Genomic DNA, 20,431 nt, shown 5'->3' on the forward strand with positions numbered 1-20,431 from the left:
ATAGTATGTATTTTTTGGCTTGCACTCATAAAATATATATATATTAGTGCTCACTTCAGTTATCCTATTCAGCTATATGTAGTTTTTTTTCTGAATGTGAACACAGCTCCGCCCCTTTCGGCCATGTTTTTTCCATCTCCTATATAAGAAAGTCCTTAGTTACCCCTCTCCACCCACAGCAGTTTTTAATTGCAATGAGATGACACACAGTTAGGGTCACAGAGCTAGGGACCCCAATATAGAGATATACCTTGACGAGGTCTTGGGGCTCAGTTACATTGATCAATGCGATTGCTAAATATCTCCTTTTTCCTAATATTCATGGCAGGTATGCAATTCATTATTCACATGTTCAAATTAGCAAGTAGCATTTTTCATTGTATATTCCAATATTTTTCCATATGCTTGAGGCATTATACCATTATCTAAGTTTGATGTGCAGCCTTATCCTTGTATAGTATGTATTTTTTGGCTTGCACTCATAAAATATATATATATATTAGTGCTCACTTCAGTTATCCTATTCAGTTGACTGTAATAACAGACTCAGCTGAAGGGGCTGCTATGGACAAAATATGTTTTTAATATGTCTTTGTCTTTTACTTTTTACCATAAGTCAGTCATCAATTTAATTAATTAAAGGGGAACTCAAAGGTGACATTAAAGGTGTCTGGGGCTAGTCACTCCCCGGAACGTCTATCGCCCCTCCTGGAGCAGGACATCACCAGTCACCAGGGGGCGGCGCTGCAGTTACTTAATAGTTTCTTACAGTGTCGTCCCCCTCCAAAGACGTTCTGTATCCTGGGTGATGGGCATGTGACACACGGAGCAGGGTACCCAAGACGGCAGGCTTGGGTCACATCCTTTAGCATGTGTCATGGGTGGCGGTGGCTATACCCAACATCCAGGGACAATGAAAAGCAGATGGCCGGAGATGTGTGAAGATTAGCGCAAGCATTACTGTTTCCCTGAGTCTAGGTGGTTGATGGTATTCCCCATGGTGTTGGTGCAAGAAAACAGGAGAGAGTCAGCAGGCAGGCATGATGTTAAACCAAGTGTAAACTTTTACTTAACAGCAGCAGATGTTTTCAGCAGATGACATAATATGTCCCACAGGTTCCAAGACACAGGCTTTCAGCAGCAGATCATGAGAATTGGTCTTAGGAGGAGTGCATGGCAACAAGTCTCTCATGTGTCCAATCTGAAGTCTAAGGGGTACTTTGCACGGTGACATCGCAAGCCGATGCTGCGATGCCGAGCGCGATAGTCCTCGCCCCCGTCGCAGCTGCAATATCCTTGCGATAGCTGCCGTAGCGAACATTATAGCTACGACAGCTTCACATGGACTCACCTGTCCTGAGACGTCGCTCTGGCCGGTGACCCGCTTCCTTATTAAAGGGGCGGGTCGTACGGCGTCACTGCGACGTCACATGGCAGGCGGCCAATAGGAGCGGAGGGGCGGAGATGAGCGGGATGTCAACATCCCGCCCACCTTCTCCCTTCCGCATATCCTACGGGAGCCGCAGTGACGCCGGTAGGAGATGTTCCTCGCTCCTGCGGCTTCACACACAGCGATGTGTGCTGCTGCTGGAGCGAGGAACAACATCGGACCGTCGCGTCATTATTATTAATTATGGATTACGCCGACGCTACACCGATGATACGATTACGACGCTTTTGCACTTGTTAACCGTATCATCTAAGCTTTACACACTACGATGTCGCCTGCGATGCCGGATGTGCGTCACTTTCAATTTGACCCCACCGACATCGCACCTGCGATGTTGTAGTGTGCAAAGTACCCCTAACACTGGCACTATGGAAGGTATTCCACCCCTCTAGGGTTGTGTCCCCTAATGGGCCTCCAAGTGCCTACTCCCACTCATCTAAGATCCCATCTCCATTGTGGGTGACTTACTTCTGGCTGAGTACTCCCCCCCCCTCCACACTCCTGGAACACTTGCAATAGACTGTGGGCTCTAGGAAACCAAGGTATTTCTTCAGTACCAAAATAAAAGTGCATATTTTGCACTGAACGGATCTTCAAGCAAGTCTGCTGGCCATATGGCCTTTTAGAATAGGGATTACATGTTTCCTGTGGTTTTTCTCTCTTTGGCTGCTCAAACTACTCTGGTTTGCAAAACTCACAGCAGTAACTTTTGTGCACTAAAACTCCACCCACCAGGCTTGTTCCAAAAATACCAGCTAGTGAGAGTGTTAATTATTTAGTGTCTGACCAAAATCACATATATAAAATTCATATAAATGTAATCCCTAAAGTTGGGGTATTACAGACAGTGTGGGCGAGGTTAGTGCAGCGTCGACATGCTGCTCCTATCTCCGCCGCCATTGCTTCTGTGAAAGACATTGGCAGGAGGCGGTGCTAGGAGCAGTGAGTGACACCAGCACCATCCAACAGCCTCTAACAATACCTTCAAATGAATCGCCATCAGGGGGCGGTGCTAGAAGCAGTGAGTGACACCAGCACCATCCAACAGCCTCTAACAATGCCTTCAAATGAATCGCCATCAGGGGGCGGTGCTGGTGTCACTCATGGCTTCTAGCACCGCCCTCACACAAAGCGTCATAGAAAGTGTAGTAAGAAAAAAAATCTTTAGGCCACGTTCACACATTGATTATTTAGTGAGTTTTTTACCTCAGTATTTGTAACCCAAAACCAGGAGTGGAGCAATAAGAGGAAAAGTAGCATAGAAACACGGGCACCACTTCTGTATTTGTTACCCACTCCTGGTTTACAAACACTGGGGTAAAAATCTCACCAAATACTCCATGTGTGCACATGGCTTTAGAAATTAGATAGGTAGGGAAAAGTGTAGGGAATTGTATAAAAAGGACATTTCAAAAGTGGATTGGGGGTAAGGATAGATAGAAAATAAATTTTAGGTGTCACACCACCCCTTTAACATAGAAAAGCCATCATGTAGGTACTGCATACGGTGCCTTTGTAATGACGTACAATTCCGCATACAAACATTTTATTCCTCTCTTGCATTGATACAAAGGCTGTGAGAACAAACTCGCTTAAGTACACAAGCTGAGAACAATCACCAGCTGGGCTGTATTACTTTGGGCAGCAGGATGTAATGATCATGCAAATAAGGATGCAAGATAACCTTTTATTCATCATCACTTGGGTCTACCGTTCTGTTACTATTAGGCTTTGTGCACACAGTGCGTTTTTCGCGGCGTTTTTCGGGTGCGTTTTTGGCCTCAAAACTGCAGGACTTTGCTTACCCAGCAAAGTCTATGAGTTTTTATTTTTGCTGTCCGCACACTTTTTTTTTAAGCTGCGTTTTTGAGCTTAAAAAAAAAATGGACATGTCAATTCTTTCCTGCATTTTTCTGCGTTTTCCCCCCATGCAATGCATTGGAAAAACGCAGAGATCAAAAACGCAGCAAAATGCAGCCAAAAACGCACCAAATCGTGGTAAAAACGCATGCGTTTTTTGCTGTGGGTGCCTTTTTAGCGGCCAAAAACGCACAAAAACGCAGTGTCAAAAAAACGCAGCGTGTGTACATAGCCTTAAATATTCTACTCTCCCACTCTGTCTCTCTCGGTCTCCCTCGCTCTCTGTTCGTCTTCCTCTGTCAACTGTCTCCCTCTCTGTCTGCCTGCCTCTCTTTGTCTTTGTGTGTCACTGTCTCTGCTCTGTGTGTCTCTGTCCCTGGGTGTGTCTCTGTGTCTGCCACTTGTGTCTCTGTTTCTGTGTGTCTTTGTCTATGTTTGTGTCTCTGTATCAATGTCTGTGTGTATCTCTCAGTATGTGTGTCTCTACCGATATACAGTATTAACTGACACATAAGTTGTCTGAGGGCTCACTCACACTTGCGCTATATTGACGCAAACGGAATCCGTCACTAATGTAGTACAGTTCATTTATTTACAGTGGAAGCGCGACATCGTGTGGACACAGGCGGGTACTGCATGACACACACACGCGCCATAGTAATGCGCTTCCACTGTAAATAAATGAACTGTACTACATTAGTGACGGATTCCGTTTGCGTCAAAATAGCGCAAGTGTGAAACTAGCCTTATACTAAGAATGTCCTTCGTTGTCTACAGCAGCCAGTCAGAGCGCCTATTATGACCTGTAGCTCCCAGCTCCATTGACTTTAATGTAAGCAGGTTTTTTAGCGAATAACTGTAAAGTGTGAAGTTAAAATTTCCCCTAAAAACGTAGTCTATGATGTTCTCTGAGTCACATGAGGTGTCTGTGAAAAATGGCAGGATTGTAAATGCAACAGTGCGGATTCCTTTAGCGGACACACACGCACATACACACACCTTTATATATTAGATGTATATACAGCTCTGGCAAAAAAAAAAAAGAGACCACTGTAAAATTTATTTTTTTCAGATTTTTCTCTTTATAGGGACATTTTTCAGTAAAATGTAAATTGTTCTTTTATTCTATAAACTACTGACAACATGTCTTAATTATCATATAAAGTCTTTTCTTCTACACTTAATAATAGCGGTATGTGTTTATATTGCTCTATATATAGAACCAAAAGGAACTGGTTTTTTTCGCCATGGTTTTTTCCAAAGTAAAGTACATAATGCTCACGATCTTAAAGTTGTCTGTATGGAACATCACTGCCACCAAATACCATTCGAAGGTTTTCCATGATGCCAGTTAGTTATTGGCAGTGACTTCTTCACTATACGGAGAGACTCGTCAGTCCTTCGGAAGCCAACGAAGTTACATTTTTTTATTAGTCACTTTACCCAATTTCTTTATCCAGCTGGTTTGTAGTTCACTATTCATGCATCTCGCCAGTTGGCTTTAGGGACCAGCCACCCTGGTTCACCTTCAATCTACTATGCCCTGTCTCTTGGACTTTGTATTTCTCACACCCTTTCCCACCTCCATGGAGAGCTTCTCCTTCCTTGAAGGGCTGTCATAGCTCAGCCAATATGCCCTGGTTTGACAATAGAGTCTTACTGCTTTGTCCTATTACACATAAAAATGTGTGATTATTCATAAGTTAGGTCTCTGTACCTGTCATTTCTCAATGTTGCTGATATTGCTCACATGAACTCTTTAATTAATCCAGTTTGTTTTTTCATTATTAAACCTTTCTAATCACTCTGTGGTTCAGTAAAATATAGTAGCACATAAAGAACCCTAAAGAGGACTAATTTACAAATTGACTTTTGTCACTGCCAATAACTTTTGGTACATAAATAAATTTAATCTATATGTTTACTTGTTTTAGATGCTTATGACTTTGAAAATCAGCTTCTTTCTAAAAACCTTTGATTATATACATTTTTTTAAGGGAAGTGTGCCGCCATCTTATGGATTTATTTGTCTGTGGAAGAGAAAGCGCACATAGGGTCTTACCAGGTATAAGATTTCGCAAATATGGTGCCAAAGGCACACTCACTTCTTGAAGTTGTGTCAGGCACAACTCCTTGATGCACATATATCAGAAAGTGGTCAGCAACAGCCCCGAAGCGAGAGATAAAACAAGATGTATAAAAGAAATCCGGGCTTAATGCTGCGCTAGAAACCACATGAGTCCAGGAGTATGTGATGAAATCCTTTTTCTTTATTTCTGCAGGTCAACGCGTTTCAAAGACATATCCGTCTTCATCAGGACAAATGATACTGTTCTTTTGTTCTGATGAAGAAGACGAATGTGTCTTTGAAACGCGTTGACCTGCAGAAATAAAATAAAAGGATTTCATCACATACTCCTGGACTCATGTGGTTTCTAGCGTAGCATTAAACCCGGATTTCTTTTAGCCATCTTATGGATGGCACGACTTCTCATTGATCCCTCTGCACCACATACACACATGGTCAAAATTGTTGGTACATATAGAAAAACAAAAAGAGGACTAAATATCCTTCACAATTTAATATACTCACAGCAGGATAAAGCAGTGAACTGATCAGATCAAAAAACGATTGCACTACTAGGATGCAACCAGACCCCCAATAGATGGAGGTATCATAGGTGCAAGAGGAGCAAATCACTCACACAACTCCCAAACATGGAGGGGGTGATCGCTAGATGATAAAATTGCACACTAGTGGCTTGCATAGGGCACCGTTCACACTTACAGGTGCATAGTATCCTAGTCAGCAGCCTATTACACACCCATACTATTCGAATCGTCACAGAAATAACTTAAATCTGACAAAAGTAATAATAAATTAAAAATCTATGAAAATGAACAGATGAAAGTCAGACATTGCTTTTCAACCATGCTTCCACAGAATTTAAAAAAATAAATAAAATAAAACTCATGAACAAGGGCCGGGACAGAAATAATGGTTCCCTTAAGTTAATATTTTGTTGCACAACCTTTTGAGGCAATCACTGCAATCAAACGATTCATGTAACTGTCAATGAGACTTCTGCACCTCTCGACAGGTATTTTGGCCCACTCCTCAAGAGCAAACTTCTCCAGTTGTCTCGTCTTTGAAGTTTGCCTTTTCCAGAAGGCATGTTTTAGCTCTTTCCAAAGATGCTCAATAGGATTTAGGTCAAGGCTCATAGAAGGCCACTTCAGAATAGTCCATTGTTTTCCTCTTAGCCATTCTTGGGTGTTTTTAGCTGTGTGTTTTGGGTCATTATCCAGTTGCAAGACCCATGACCTGTGACTGAGACCAAGCTTTCTGACACTGGGCAGCACATTTCTCTCTAGAATCCCTTGATAGTCTTGAGATTTCATTGTACCCTAAACAGATTCAAGACACCCTGTGGCAGATGAGCCTCCTCCATGTTTCACAGTAGGGACGGTGTTCTTTTCTTGATATGCTTCCTTTTTCCGTCTGTGAACATAGAGCTGATGTGCCTTGCCAAAAAGTTCCATTTTTGTCTCAACTGTCCATAGGACATTCTCCCAGAAGCTTTGCGGCTTGTAAACATGTAGTTTGGCAAATTCCAGTCTGGCTTATGCTTTTTGTTTGTTTGTTTTTTCAACAATGGTGTCCTCCTTGGTCATCTCCCATGAAGTCCATTTGGCTCAAGCAACGATGGATGGTGCGATCTCACACTGATGTTTCTTGAGCTTGAAGTTCACCTTTAGGCTATGTGCGCATGGTGCGTTTTTCCGGTGCGTTTTTCGTCTTAAAACTGCATGACTTTGCTTCCACAGCAAAGTCTATGAGTTTTCATTTTTGCTGTCCGCACAGTGCAGTTTTGTTTTAGATGCGTTTTTGCGGTGACCACAAAGATGCAACATGTCAATTCTTTCTGCGTTTTTGCCAGCGTTTTTCACCCATGCAATGCATTGGAAAAAGCGCAGCAACAAAAACGTTGCAAAACGCGCAAAAACGCATACGTTTTTTTTACCATGGGTGCGTTTTGTCCGTTTTTTAGTGGCCAAAAACACTGCATCTTTGTGGTCACAAAAGAAAAAGGCAACGTGCGCACAAAGCCTTAAGGCCCTGTCACACACAGAGATAAATCTGCGGCAGATCTGTGGTTGCAGTGAAATAGTGGACAATCAGTGCCAGGCTTGTGGCTGTGTACAAATGGAACAATATGTCCATGATTTCACTGCAACCACAGATCTGCCAAAGATTTATCTCTGTGTGTCACGGGGCCTTTAATCTCTTTAGAAGTTTTTCTGTGCTCTTTTGTTACCATTTGTATTATCTGTCTCTTAAATTTGTCATCAATTTTGCTTCTGCGGCTACGTCCAGGGAGGTTGGCTATAGACCCATGGATCTTAAATTTCTGAATAATATGTGCAACTGTAGTCACAGGACATCAAGCTGCTTGTAGATGATCTTATAACCTTTACCTTTACATGCTTGTCTATAATTAAATTTCTAATCTCCTGAGACAACTCTACCTTCGCTTCCTCTGGTCCATGTTGAGTGTGGTGCACACCATGTCACCAAACACCACAGTGAGTATCTGTAGCCCACTGACTGATTACAAGATTATAGACACCTGTGATGCTAATTAGTAGACATCCCTTTTGTCACATTATTTTCAGGGATACTATTACTTCTGTCCAGGTCTTAAAAAAATTCTGTGGAAGCATGGTTGAAAAGCAATGTCTGACTTTCATTTGTTCAGTTTCATAGATTTTTTATTTATTATTACTTTTGTCAGATTCAAGTATATTTCTGTGACGATTGTGTCTTTTCATTTCATTAAACGAGGGGTACCAACAATTTTGACCACGTGTGTATACTACTAATATGCATACATAGGAAACAACCTGAGACTAAAGGGGGCTTTACACGCTGCAACATCGCTAGCGATAGCACCCGCCCACGTCAGTTTCGTCATGGGGTGAGCGCTACAGCAGCGTCACACGCACATATCTGCTTAGCGACGTCGCTGGAGACACAGAACAATCTCTCCTTTAAGGGGGCGGTTCGTTCGGCGTCACAGCGGCCGCCCAATAGCAGAGGAGGGACGGAGATGAGCGGCCAGAACATGCCGCCCACCTCCTTCCTTCCTCATTGCCAGTGGATGCAGGTAAGGAGATGTTTGTCGTTCCTGCGGTGTCACACCTAGTGATGTGTGATGCCGCAGGAACGACGAACAACCAGGGCCATGCACCACCAACGATATTATGAAAAGGAGCGACGTGTCAACGATCAACAATTTTTGACGTTTTTTCGATCGTTGATCGTCGCTCCTTTTAGTCACACACAACGATATCGCTAACGGCGTCGGATGTGCGTCACGAACACCGTGACCTCGACGATATATCGCTAGCGATATCGTTGTGTGTAAAGTACCCTATAGTGTTACCTTATTAGAAGACTTTTCTGCCTTTCTACAGCACTTCCCTGTCTATCACAGGTTACTGCTCTGATCGTAATGTTCACACCAAAGACCAGTGTGATAATAGACAATGAAGTGCTGCGGCAATACAGGCAAAACCCTTCTAATGAAGTGAAACTCTGTCCCTGGCAAGAGCGCATACATTATCTGACATGCCATGGCCCTGAACATGATCTTTGTTCTCTAAGAAGCCAGATCACGCTGCCCAGAGCAGATCTGTCACTCCACAGCCCGAAAATGATCTATCATAGCTAGAAAGGCTGGGAGTTGCTGGCAACTTTCAGGAGATTTACATTCCAAGCGCATACCCTTACTATGGTATGTATATGCCTCTATCTAGCAATTCTATCTAGTAACTTTAACAATATTTAGAAAAGCTTTCATTTTTTATGTCATATATTAAAATAGAGGGTGATTTTTTTACAATAAGCACCTTCTAGAGAACCACTCTGGCATTTTGTTTTTTCATTTCAGTACTGGAGTAATATCATTTAAGTCTGTTTCCTGAACCTAGTAAAATACTTACCAGCTGCCATCTCCTGCTGTTCCTGATGCTGTTCTGGTCCCTTTCCGCCATCTTATGACTGCAGTTACTGACTGGTGGAAAGTCAGAGCCAACGATCACAAGCTCTCAATTTAAGTCTATGAAAGCCTCTTTCTGACTCTCAGACTTACATTGAGAAGTGACCACCAGTCAGCCCATTAAACACTAAAAACAGAAAAAGATGACAGCTGGTAGGTATAGTTCTAGGGGCTGGGAACATGCACTAATGATACCACTTCGGAGGTGAAATAACAAAAGCCGGAGTGGTGCTTTAGGGTTGATGAAAATGAAGGAGACCACAACCAAATAAGAAAATCATTTTTACTTCCATTAAAAAAACAAAGAAACAAACAAACATAAGAAAACAAAAAGATGGACAGGCTAAAAAAATAAACCCAAGGAATTCCTGAGGTCACCTCCATGGAACTGGTCAGATTGGGATTTATTGAACCGTTACACTGTACGACCGTGCTCTTCTTTGCTGTGCAGGCTGATTGAGTTGGCTAGTATTTGCAAAACGATTTGCTCAAATTGTTAAGTTGTTATAGGTTGGTCACGGCTATGATGCTTCACATGGTTTTGTTTCTTCCGAAGTGATAGAAGTGTAAAGTAAGGCACTTATTCTCCTCAAACTTTGAGAAGTGTACCTCACCCTTTTTATGGCTTTTTTGTTCAGTTATATTGCTTCACATCCGTTTCACCCTCATGTCCAGCCCATTAAGCTCTTGCATAATTTGTGGAGGCAAGTCATCAGGCACTTGCTCTTTCAGGTATCTTCCCACCTCTTGCACTTCTCTTTCCCAAAATCCTTTAGGGAGGGAAAACAACTGGTTTGTGTCAACGGCACCTAGCCCTTCTAAATTCAATGCCCCCTCAGCAGGAAGATATCCAATCGGGGTTTGTCGAGCACCACCTTCTCCTTCTACCCTACGGAAGATCCAATCTAGCACCCTGGAATTCTCCCCAAAGCCTGGCCACAAGAACTGTCCTTTGTCATCTTTTCGGAACCAGTTCACATGAAAGATTTTGGGAAGACGTAGTCCTGGTCTGTTTTGTAGACTCAGCCAGTGAGAAAGGTAATGGCCGAAATTATATCCGAAGAAAGGTCTCATTGCAAAAGGATCATGCATGATAACTTTACCTACATAAGAGATACATAAGTGAAAGATAATAACTATAAAAGTAAAGTCATCAGATCAGTATTAACTAGTGGAAATCAGAATTGGAACAAATAAGTTATGTTTAAAGAATAGAAATCAAGAAGAAATAATACTATTAGAAGAAATGAACCAAGATAATGTTGTTAGGACGAGATGTTTGGCTTCCACACTAACCTTTGTGTTCTGCAGCTGCAGTAGCCTCAGACCTCATGGCTGCTCCAACAAACACACCGTGGCTCCAGTCAAAGCTCTCATAGACCAGAGGTACACCTTGAAAATATTATTACATTTATTTCTTTATACAAGTACTTATTACCTTTAGTAACCTGTAGTAAAAATGTAATTGTGGCATCTGAAATTAGCAGTGTCTTCTATATGCCACATGTGCTGTTGTGGCACCGTTAAATAACCTTACTCAAGCTCCCCAAAATGTAGATACCATACTTCAATGTTTGGACAATGAGGACATAGACAATTCTGAATGAAGTAAGATTGAAACCAGACTGATGAACTTCTACAACTATGCTCCTGAACTCCAATATTCACATATTGTTGACAAGTAAATAAGGAAAATGCCTTACCCTCAGGTCTTCTACCACCAAAGATAATAGCATCTATAGGAACACCCTCTGGTGACTCCCAAGCTTCATCCATAATAGGACACTGAGCAGCAGGGGCACAGAAACGGGAATTTGGATGTGCACAGGGTTCTTTATCTCCTGCAGAAAGAACATTGTTTTACACAAGCTAGAAGAGTCAGGAAACAATACTTGTATAGATGTTTGTTTGCCTCACCTTTTTTCCAAGATTTTCCCAGCCAAGATGTGACCGTCACACCAGGTGGAAGATCTTGGTCCAATCCTTCCCAGTATACTCCACCATCGCTAGTCTCTCCAACATTAGTGAAGATGGTGTTCTTCTCCACCGTATGCAGGGCATTGGGATTTGTTTTTACAGATGTTCCAGGAGCCACACCAAAAAAGCCATTCTCTGGATTGATAGCCCGAAGGCGTCCTATTAAGAAAAGATGGAACTATATAAAGTTGAACAACACAGTCTGTGTTACATGATGCTATAAATCTGGGGAAATTATCCTACTACTCTGGTTAATTACTGATTTTACATCATAATGGGGCAGCATGGTGGTCTTAGGCTATGTGCGCACGTTCCGTGTTCACCTGCGTTTCAGGTGCTTTTTAGGTCTGTTTTGAACTGCAGCGTTTTCATGCCAAAAGGCATGCGTTTTATTTTACCTGCAAAGTCTATGGAAAATGTGGATTTCTTGTGCGCACTTTGCGTTTCCAAACGCAGCGTTTAATTTGCATAATTTTGGGCAAAAACTCTGCGTTCAAAGAAGCAGCATGTCAATTCTTTTTGCCATTTGGGCTGCGTTTTGATAACATTGAAGTCAATGAGAATTTGTAAAAAGCAGCAAACATCAAAATTCCAGCGTTTTACATGCTTTTTAGCTGCAGATAACATGCGTTTTGGACTACATAAATGCATGCTTTTCTGACATCAAAATAATGAAATGATATGTCCCTTTACACACACACATAGTCCGACAATTAATTAATGAAAACTATAATTTTTTTGCTATTTTAGCGATAAATGGTATAAAACTGCTATAATTATATGAAATATAACTATTTTCGTTATGATTTCAATAATTACATTTGTGTTCCTTTTTTTTCCCTTTTTTTCCATTGTGTTTGACTGTTTAAACTTTATTTAGCAGTGTCTTAATGTTCAAAACGCATCTGTCTAAACGCAATGGAAAAGCATGTAAAAAGCGCTAAAAACGAGGCTAAAACGCGGTAAAAATGCATGCGTATTTACCGCGATTTAGTGGTCAAAAGCAACTTTGGCAAAGCAATTTCTGCCAGAGGATGCGTTTAGAACTGCAAGTAGGACGACGCAAAGTGCGGACATAGCCTTACAGCACTGGAGTTTGCATGTTCGCCACATGTTTGGGTGGATTTTCTCCAGTTTCCTCCCACACTCCAAAGACATACTGATAGGGAATTCAGATTGTGAGCCTCAATGGGGACAGTGATGATGTCTGCAAAGTGCTGTGGAATTAATGACGCTATGTATATGAGTTTAATAAATAATAATAGGTTACAAACCTTCACTATCGAATTTCATCCAGGCAATGTCATCTCCTACACATTGTACTTTCCAGCCAGGCAGCGCTGGCCGCATCATTGCAAGATTTGTTTTACCGCAGGCACTTGGGAAAGCCGCAGCGATATATCTCTTACGTCCAGCAGGGTTTGTGATCCCCAAAATCTAGTAGGGGAAAGAAACCCCATAACAGGACATAGTACACACAGCACAGAAAAGATGGCTCAGGAAACAGAAGACAGAGGATCTAGTGCAGGAGAGAGTGTACAAGGGGCCAAAAGCTCCTCTCTCACCAGCATATGCTCAGCCAACCATCCCTCATCCTTGGCAATTCGGGAGGCTATGCGCAGAGCGAAGCATTTTTTTCCCAAGAGAGAATTTCCTCCATATCCACTACCAAAAGAGATGATCTCACGGTTATCAGGAACGTGAGCAATAAGTGTTTTTTCAGGGTTGCAGGGCCATGAATTCACCAGAGGGGCTGTACAGAAGACATAAAAGCATATGTTTAGTAATTGCATCTGTATAGCGTAAAGGCAAATAATTAACACCGTGGGAATATTCTTACCTTTCAGGGGAAGTGGTTGCCCCACAGAGTGTAAACATTTCACAAAGTCACCATCTCCCAGTGCGTCCAAGACTGGTGCTCCCATACGTGTCATGATACGCATGCTGGCAACTACATACGGGGAGTCCGTCAGCTGGACCCCATATTTCGATAGAGGGGAGCCAACAGGGCCCATACTGAATGGTAACACATACATCGTACGACCTAGGACAAGAGAAGCAGTGACCCATTGACACAACTATTCAAGTAGTTATTTACACACAAAGTATGGCCCTGAAGCCAGCTAATACAAAATGACAAAAGAAGAAAAGTGACTTCAAGTTGGCAAATGAGAATTCGGGCCCAATGTGCATTCTATGAGGTGAAATAAGCCTGGTAGCAATGGATGGGCTTTACAGACTGGCAACTAAACAGCAGAAATAAAGGAAGGCTCACAGCATGTTACAAACCTTTCATGCACCCAGGAAACCGATCGCTCTTGGCTCTCTCAAAATCTCCGGGGGACATCCAGTTACCCAGCTGTCCCGTGGCTCCTTCTGCAGGAATCGGGACAGTGTCTCGCTTGTTATTAGTTACGATGACTGTCTTACTCTCTACTCGCGCAACATCCTTAGGGTCCGTTCTAGCCAACCAGCTGGAGAGATATGAAAAAGAAGCGATAAGGAAAATGAGGGGATGGCAAAGGCACCCAAACAGGGAAAATAAGCATTAAACTATAATATGTATGAGGGAATTATAAATCAATGCTGAACACTGGGCTTGTTGCAAGGTTACAGGTAGGAGAAACAAGGGTAGATGAAGCTATAAACCAGACTCACCAGTTAGGGTACTTGTGCAGCTTCTTTATCATACCCTCTTGTTGTAACACAGTAAGGATGGTGTCATTTTCGGAAGTGGTGCCATCACATATATGGATGTTTTGGGGGTCACACAGTTCCGCGCCTCTTATCACAAATTCTCGGACAGCAGGAGGAAGTCGCTCTATCTGACCACTCAGGACTCGCAGAGCATGGGCCTGTCGACTGCTTACCTGCTGTGATTGTACCCATGCTCGTACAGACCGGGAGCAGGGCCTGTGCAAAGAATAAGTTTGATATATAACTATCTCTAGCTTTGAAATAAATGTATACAAGTTAATTTATTAGTAAAATTCACAGCAAGTGTTTGACCCATAAATCGCCAAAGAGTTTAACTAGAATTAATATTTAAATAGTCCTCCTCATTGTACTGTTCACATTTTGACATCATGAGACCAAAACAATACCTAACAATTGATCAACAGTACCTCGCCATTGCAAGGCTGTTCCAGCAGGATGTTTTCAGATGAAAGAGACCACTGAGCTTAGAGGGTCACAGAGTGTCATCAGCAGGTTGCAAAAGAGATACAGAGAGACTGAAAGAGTCACAGAAAGGCAGGGAAGTGGATGTCCTTTGGCCACATCCCACACTGATGACTGCTTTATTGTGAACAATGCCCTTCAGAACCAGATGATGAATGCTACACAAATCCAGGCACATTTAAAGGCCATGTCACACTAAGCAACATCGCTAGCAACATCGCTGCTGAGGCACGACTTTTGTGACGTAGCAGCGATGTTGCTAGTGATGTCGCTGTGTGTGACATCCAGCAACAACCTGGCCCCTGCTGTGAGGTCGCTGGTTGTTGCTGAATGTCCTGGACCATTTTTTAGTTGTTGCTCTCCCGCTGTGAAGCACACATCGCTGTGTGTGACAGCGAGAGAGCAACAACTGAATGTGCAGGCAGCAGGAGCCGGCTTCTGTGGACGCTGGTAACCACGGTAAACATCGGGTAACCAAGAAGCCCTTACCTTGGTTACCCGATATTTACCTTCGTTACCAGCGTCCGCCGCTCTCACGCTGTCAGTGCCGACTCCCTGCACACGTAGCCAGACTACACATCGGGTAATTAACCCGATGTGTACTGTGGCTAGGAGTGCAGGGAACAGGGAGCCGGCACTGGCAGCGTGAGAGCGGCGGACGCTGGTAACGAAGGTAAATATCGGGTAACCAAGGTAAGGGCTTCTTGGTTACCCGATGTTTACCATGGTTACCAGCGTCTGCAGAAGCCGGCTGCCTGCACATGTAGCAGAGTACACATGGGGTAATTAACCCAATGTGTACTCTGGCTAGGAGTGCAGCATTAAGCGGTGTGCACTGGTAACCAAGGTAAATATCGGGTTGGTTACCCGATATTTACCTTAGTTACCAAGCACAGCATCGCTTCCACGCGTCGCTGCTGGCTGGGGGCTGGTCACTGGTTGCTGGTGAGATCTGCCTGTGTGACAGCTCACCAGCAACCCGTGTAGCGACGCTCCAGCAATCCCAGCCAGGTCAGGTTGCTGGTGGGATCGCTGGAGCGTCGCTTAGTGTGACGGTACCTTAAGAGAGTTGAAAGGCACACAAATGTCACATCAGACCATTTGAAACCTGATCCCACTACCAGGCACAGAAACATCTAGGCTGGGGACCAGTTTGCCTCAGTGCTGCTCTCTGATGAAAGTCTATTCATACTGACCAGAAATGATGGCGCTATTTATCAGCCACTGTTGTCACCAGACAAGCCTTTGGTGGTTGTGGTGTTACAGTGGGGGCAGGTGTGTTTAGTCAATACAGAACTGCCCTACACTTTGTGTATGGTACCTTGACAAGTGAATAACATCATTAATTGAGTCATTGTGCCTCTGTATGAACAAAAACAGGCTTATTAATTTCTTTTTCATGAAGATAGTGCTCCAGCTTCTCAAGCTCCCATTATTAGGGATCGGCTGCTGAAGATTGCGGTACTTCAAATGGAGCGTCCTGCAGTTTCTCCAGACCCGAATCCCATAAAAAAACCTATGGGATCAGCTGAGTTGAGAGTAGATATCCGTAACTCTGTACCCCAGAACTTCAATGACCTGAGGGCAACAATTTAAGAAGAGTGGGATGCCATGCCTCAGCTGACAATAACTAGACTTAAAGGGATCCTGTTACCTAGAATATGCGTTCTGACCTATCAGCAGACGCATGTGTGCCCTAATTACACCTCCCTACCCATCCTGGTGTTGTAAAATTGTGTAATATGAAAGTAATAAAAAACGTTTTATTACTTTCATTTTTCCTATGTAAATTAGAGAGCCGCTGGCCACATGGGCGGCGCCTTGCCCTATGGACGTCTGCATACTTTCCGTGGTATCACGCCCCTGTAGGCGGGATACCATGGAGTCACATGAGCGACGTCCCTGTCGCTCATTCTATCCTGCGCGCATTGCAGCAGGCTTCTTTTCCGGGTGTTCACTCGCCGGCTTCAGACGCCAGTGCGCGTCTGAAACTGACAAGGAGAACCCGGAAGAGAAGCCTGCCACAATGGTAAGTGTAAACGCGCGCGGGATAGAATGAGCGATGGGGACGTCGCTCATGTGACTCCATGGTATCACGCCCACAGGGGCGTGATACCATGGAAAGTATGCAGACGTCCATAGGGCAAGGCGCCGCCTATGTGGCCAGCGGCTCTCTAATTTACATAGGAAATATGAAAGTAATAAAATGTTTTTTTATTACTTTCATATTACACAATTTTACAGCACAAGGATGGGTAGGGAGGTGTAATTAGGGCACACATGCTTCTGCTGTTAGGTCAGAACGCATATTCTAGGTGACAGGATCCCTTTAAGAACAGCATGAGACTTTGCTGTGAAGCTGTAATTGATGCTTAAAGCCACATGACAAGTTATTGAGACATTGACATTTTGAGGGGGGTATACATACCCCGGTCATTAGCCTTTGTTTCAATAAATTGTTTGAGATGAGGAAAGGAAATCACCATTGCATGATTTTACTTGCCCTACTTTAAAGATAAAATATCACTGTAGGGTGACCTTTTTAGGTTTTCCATAAATTTCACTTAAAAGACAAATATCCCTAACTTTTTGAGAGTAATGTATCTAGTGTCATTCTGAACCTTAATAGCAGTATTGTTCAAACTGTTCATAACAGAAGTTCTAATTGAAGATGCTTCATACAGGTTACAGTTATGTTACCACTGGGAGGCGCCATTGCACTGAAAACTATGTCGACTTTTAAACATTAGTTCTAGAGTCCTTGGGAAAAAAAAATAAATGACTGAGTCATCTAAGTCAGAGGCTCTATGCATCTTGTTTTGCCAAACTGAGCAATTACATTTCTCCACCTCTACAACCTTTAACCCTAGTATTCGATAAACAGCACGTACAAAGTACTAAGGTCATCGACAAGATATGCAGAAACACAGGATAAACATGTACTCAGCATTTTCGTACCATTGCTCCATTTATCAATGTCTTCAAATTTACTGCTAATAAATTAGAATCCATTAGCAAGGAAGTAAGTGCAATCCTGGTATATCCTGGGCATTGATCCAGGGAACTAGTCTGATTGCCATACGTGGAGTTCCCCTAATGTGGACCTTACTGTCTGCCCGATGGGTTTTTGCCTTCCTCTGGGTCAACATGTTGGACTATTAGTTGAATCTCTATGGACTTTAAGTCTACCTTCAACCTTAAAACCTATCAGCCCCCCTGATCTTATGTTGATGACCTATCCTAAAGGCCGCTTTACACGCTGTGATCTCGCTAGCGAGATCGCTAGCGTGCGTACCCGCCCCCGTCGTTTGTGTGTCACGGGCAAATCGTGCCCGTGGCGCACAACATCGCTCGGATCCGTCACACTACTTACCTGCCTAGCGACGTCGCTGTGACGGGCGAACTGCCTCCTTTCTAAGGGGGCGGTTCGTTCGGCGTCACAGAAACATCACTAAGCGGGCGCCCAATAGAAGCGGAGAGGCGGAGATGAGCGGGACGAACATCCCGCCCACCTGCTTCCTTCCTCATTGCCAGCGGCCGCAGGTGCGGTGTTGTTCCTCATTCCTGCGGTGTCACACATAGCGATGTGTGGTGCCGCAGGAACAACGAACATCGTACCTGCAGCAGCAACGATTTTTGGGAACAGGGGAGCATGTCAACGATTAACGATTTTGCGACCTTTTTCGATCGCACGTAGATGTCACACGCAACGACATCGCTAACGAGGCCGGATGTGCGTCACGAATTCTGTGACCCCAACGACATCGCTTTAGCGATGTTGCTGCATGTAAAGCGGCCTTAAGGATGGCTCATCAATATTTAGGTTCTGAAAGCCCCTCATACATACTGGTAGTGGTGTGACAGCGACACGAAGCTTCAGTACTAAGTGCATTGAGAAAAGAAAAAAAAAAAATCACAGCAAAAAAAGAAAAAACATAAGTGTTAAGTACTTTTTCCTTTATTTTGTATTGTGTCTCATAGTTACATAGGTGTACGAGAAGTTCTCAGAATGGCTTCACCTAAAAACCATTGTTTTTTTTCCTGTTGCTGTTTTCCTTATAAGGCTGGATTCACACTAGCGTATGGCATGGGATGTGAGAGCATCGGATGCACTATGCTAATGACCCTCGGCTCCCGCTGTGCTGCGAGCATGAGCAAAGTGTCATGCAACTGTGATCCAATCCTGCGATCAGATCACAGCTGCGGAGGAGAGGGAGGGACTAATCTCCCCGTCTCCTCCATTGTGTCACGCTCCCCGGGTCCTTGGCTCCCCTCCCCTGGTCCTCTCCTCCGCTCCCCGGGTCCTCAGCCCCGCTCCCCGGCTCACCTGCCACGCTCCCCGGGTCCTTGGCTCCGCTGCCTGTTCTTCCCAGGCCCCCTGGTCTCCGATCGCGCCGCCCGACGGCTTCCCAGGCCCTGGCCGGCTCCCCTGCGTCCTCTTCTCAGCCTCCTTCCCTGGCTTCTGGCACCCGGGCTGCGCGCATGCGCATTAGGGCGCGCGCGCGGTCACTGACCCTTTCTTAAAGGGCCAGCGTCCATTAACAGGAAATGAGGCTAAACAGGTACAGGGTATAAAGGGGTGTATTGTCCAAGAGGGCGGGGCCTGATCTTCGTGTTTTCCAAGCTAGGAGTCAGGTCTCCTTGTGTCTTCGTGCCATACTCACGTATCTCTCTTCTAGAGCTGATCCTGCCTCGCCATCCGGTCCTGCTGAATCCCGAACCCCGCACGCTGTCCGTCTGCCATCTGACAGTCCGTACCATCTCGGATCCCTGCGGTGACCCGTCATCTCGCTCCAAAGGTTCCGGACCCCGCCTGACATCACCTCGGCTTCCGAACCTGAGCTACGTCACCCGGACTACCATCTGTGACTCCGTGGTCCCAGGGACTTCTTCGTTACACTCACTGGCACGGACTGTTCTACTGCCCATAGTGCTTCAGCTACCGGACTCCTTACCACCATCTTAGAGTTCGGCCCAGTGGATCCACCTCCTGGGTCTGCCCGACCGCCTGGCCCTGACACATTGTCAGCTAATGCAATTATAGCACTGTACTCGGATGTCATCTGAGTGCAGTCTGATGTTTCACTCGCACAAATAGACTTGTAGAGGTGCAAGTGATACGGCTCTCGCTGTCAATCGCAGCATGCTGCTACTTTTCAGATATCCAAAATCTGGATGAGAAAAAAGTTGACCATCTGCTCTCCCTCATTGAATAACATTGGTCCAAGTGCAATGCGAGATTTTCTCGCATTGTACTTGTCTCGCTATGATATCGTTAATGAATTATCATCGGGGTCACGGTGTTTGTGACGCATATCCGGCGTCATTAACGATATCGCAGTGTGTGACACTTATGAGCGACCTTAAACGATCGCAAAAGCAGTCAAAATCGTTTGCCGCAGAGAAGTCGTCCTGAAACAAAAAATCATTTTCTGCTTTTTAGCGATGTTGTTTTTCGTTCCTGCGACAGCACACATCGCCGTGTGACACTGCAGGAGCGACGAACATCTCCTTACCTGCCTCCACCGGCAATGCGGAAGGAAGGAGGTGGGCGGGATGTTACGTCCCGCTCATTTCCGCCCCTCCGCTTCTATTTTACGCCTGCCGTGTGACGTCACTGTGACTCCGCATGAACCGCCCCCATAGAAAGGAGGCGGTTCACCGGCCAGAGCGACGTCGCAGAGCAGGTATGTGCGTGTGACGCTGCCGTAGCGATAATGTTCGCTACGGCAGCGATCACCACATATCGGCCGTACAACGAGGTCGGGTGCTATAGCGCTCGACATCGCCAGCAAATGCTAGTGATGTCGCAGCGTGTAAAGCCCGCTATACACTCGTGTGAGCGTTCCCTAACAGTCAACATGGAAAGAAAAGTTAAATGCAAGATTTTGCATTGGTAAAA

General features: G+C 44.4%; 1 protein-coding gene across 1 annotated transcript in view; it reads right to left on the reverse strand.

Moving 5' to 3' along the window:
- Positions 1-9,641: 9,641 nt before the first annotated feature.
- Positions 9,642-20,431, reverse strand: part of PCK2 (phosphoenolpyruvate carboxykinase 2, mitochondrial) — a 20,980-nt gene continuing 10,190 nt past the window's right edge. Inside the window, exons 2-10 of the mRNA XM_075340762.1 lie at positions 14,008-14,262; positions 13,639-13,823; positions 13,190-13,393; positions 12,915-13,102; positions 12,624-12,786; positions 11,290-11,508; positions 11,076-11,213; positions 10,669-10,764; positions 9,642-10,475 (exon numbers count right to left, since the gene is read on the reverse strand). Coding sequence (XP_075196877.1) covers positions 10,021-10,475; positions 10,669-10,764; positions 11,076-11,213; positions 11,290-11,508; positions 12,624-12,786; positions 12,915-13,102; positions 13,190-13,393; positions 13,639-13,823; positions 14,008-14,262 — 1,903 coding nt within the window. The 3' untranslated portion in view covers positions 9,642-10,020. The remainder of the gene's footprint in view (positions 10,476-10,668; positions 10,765-11,075; positions 11,214-11,289; positions 11,509-12,623; positions 12,787-12,914; positions 13,103-13,189; positions 13,394-13,638; positions 13,824-14,007; positions 14,263-20,431) is intronic.

Source organism: Anomaloglossus baeobatrachus, chromosome 1 (genome assembly GCF_048569485.1).
Source record: "Anomaloglossus baeobatrachus isolate aAnoBae1 chromosome 1, aAnoBae1.hap1, whole genome shotgun sequence".
NCBI lineage: Eukaryota > Metazoa > Chordata > Amphibia > Anura > Aromobatidae > Anomaloglossus > Anomaloglossus baeobatrachus.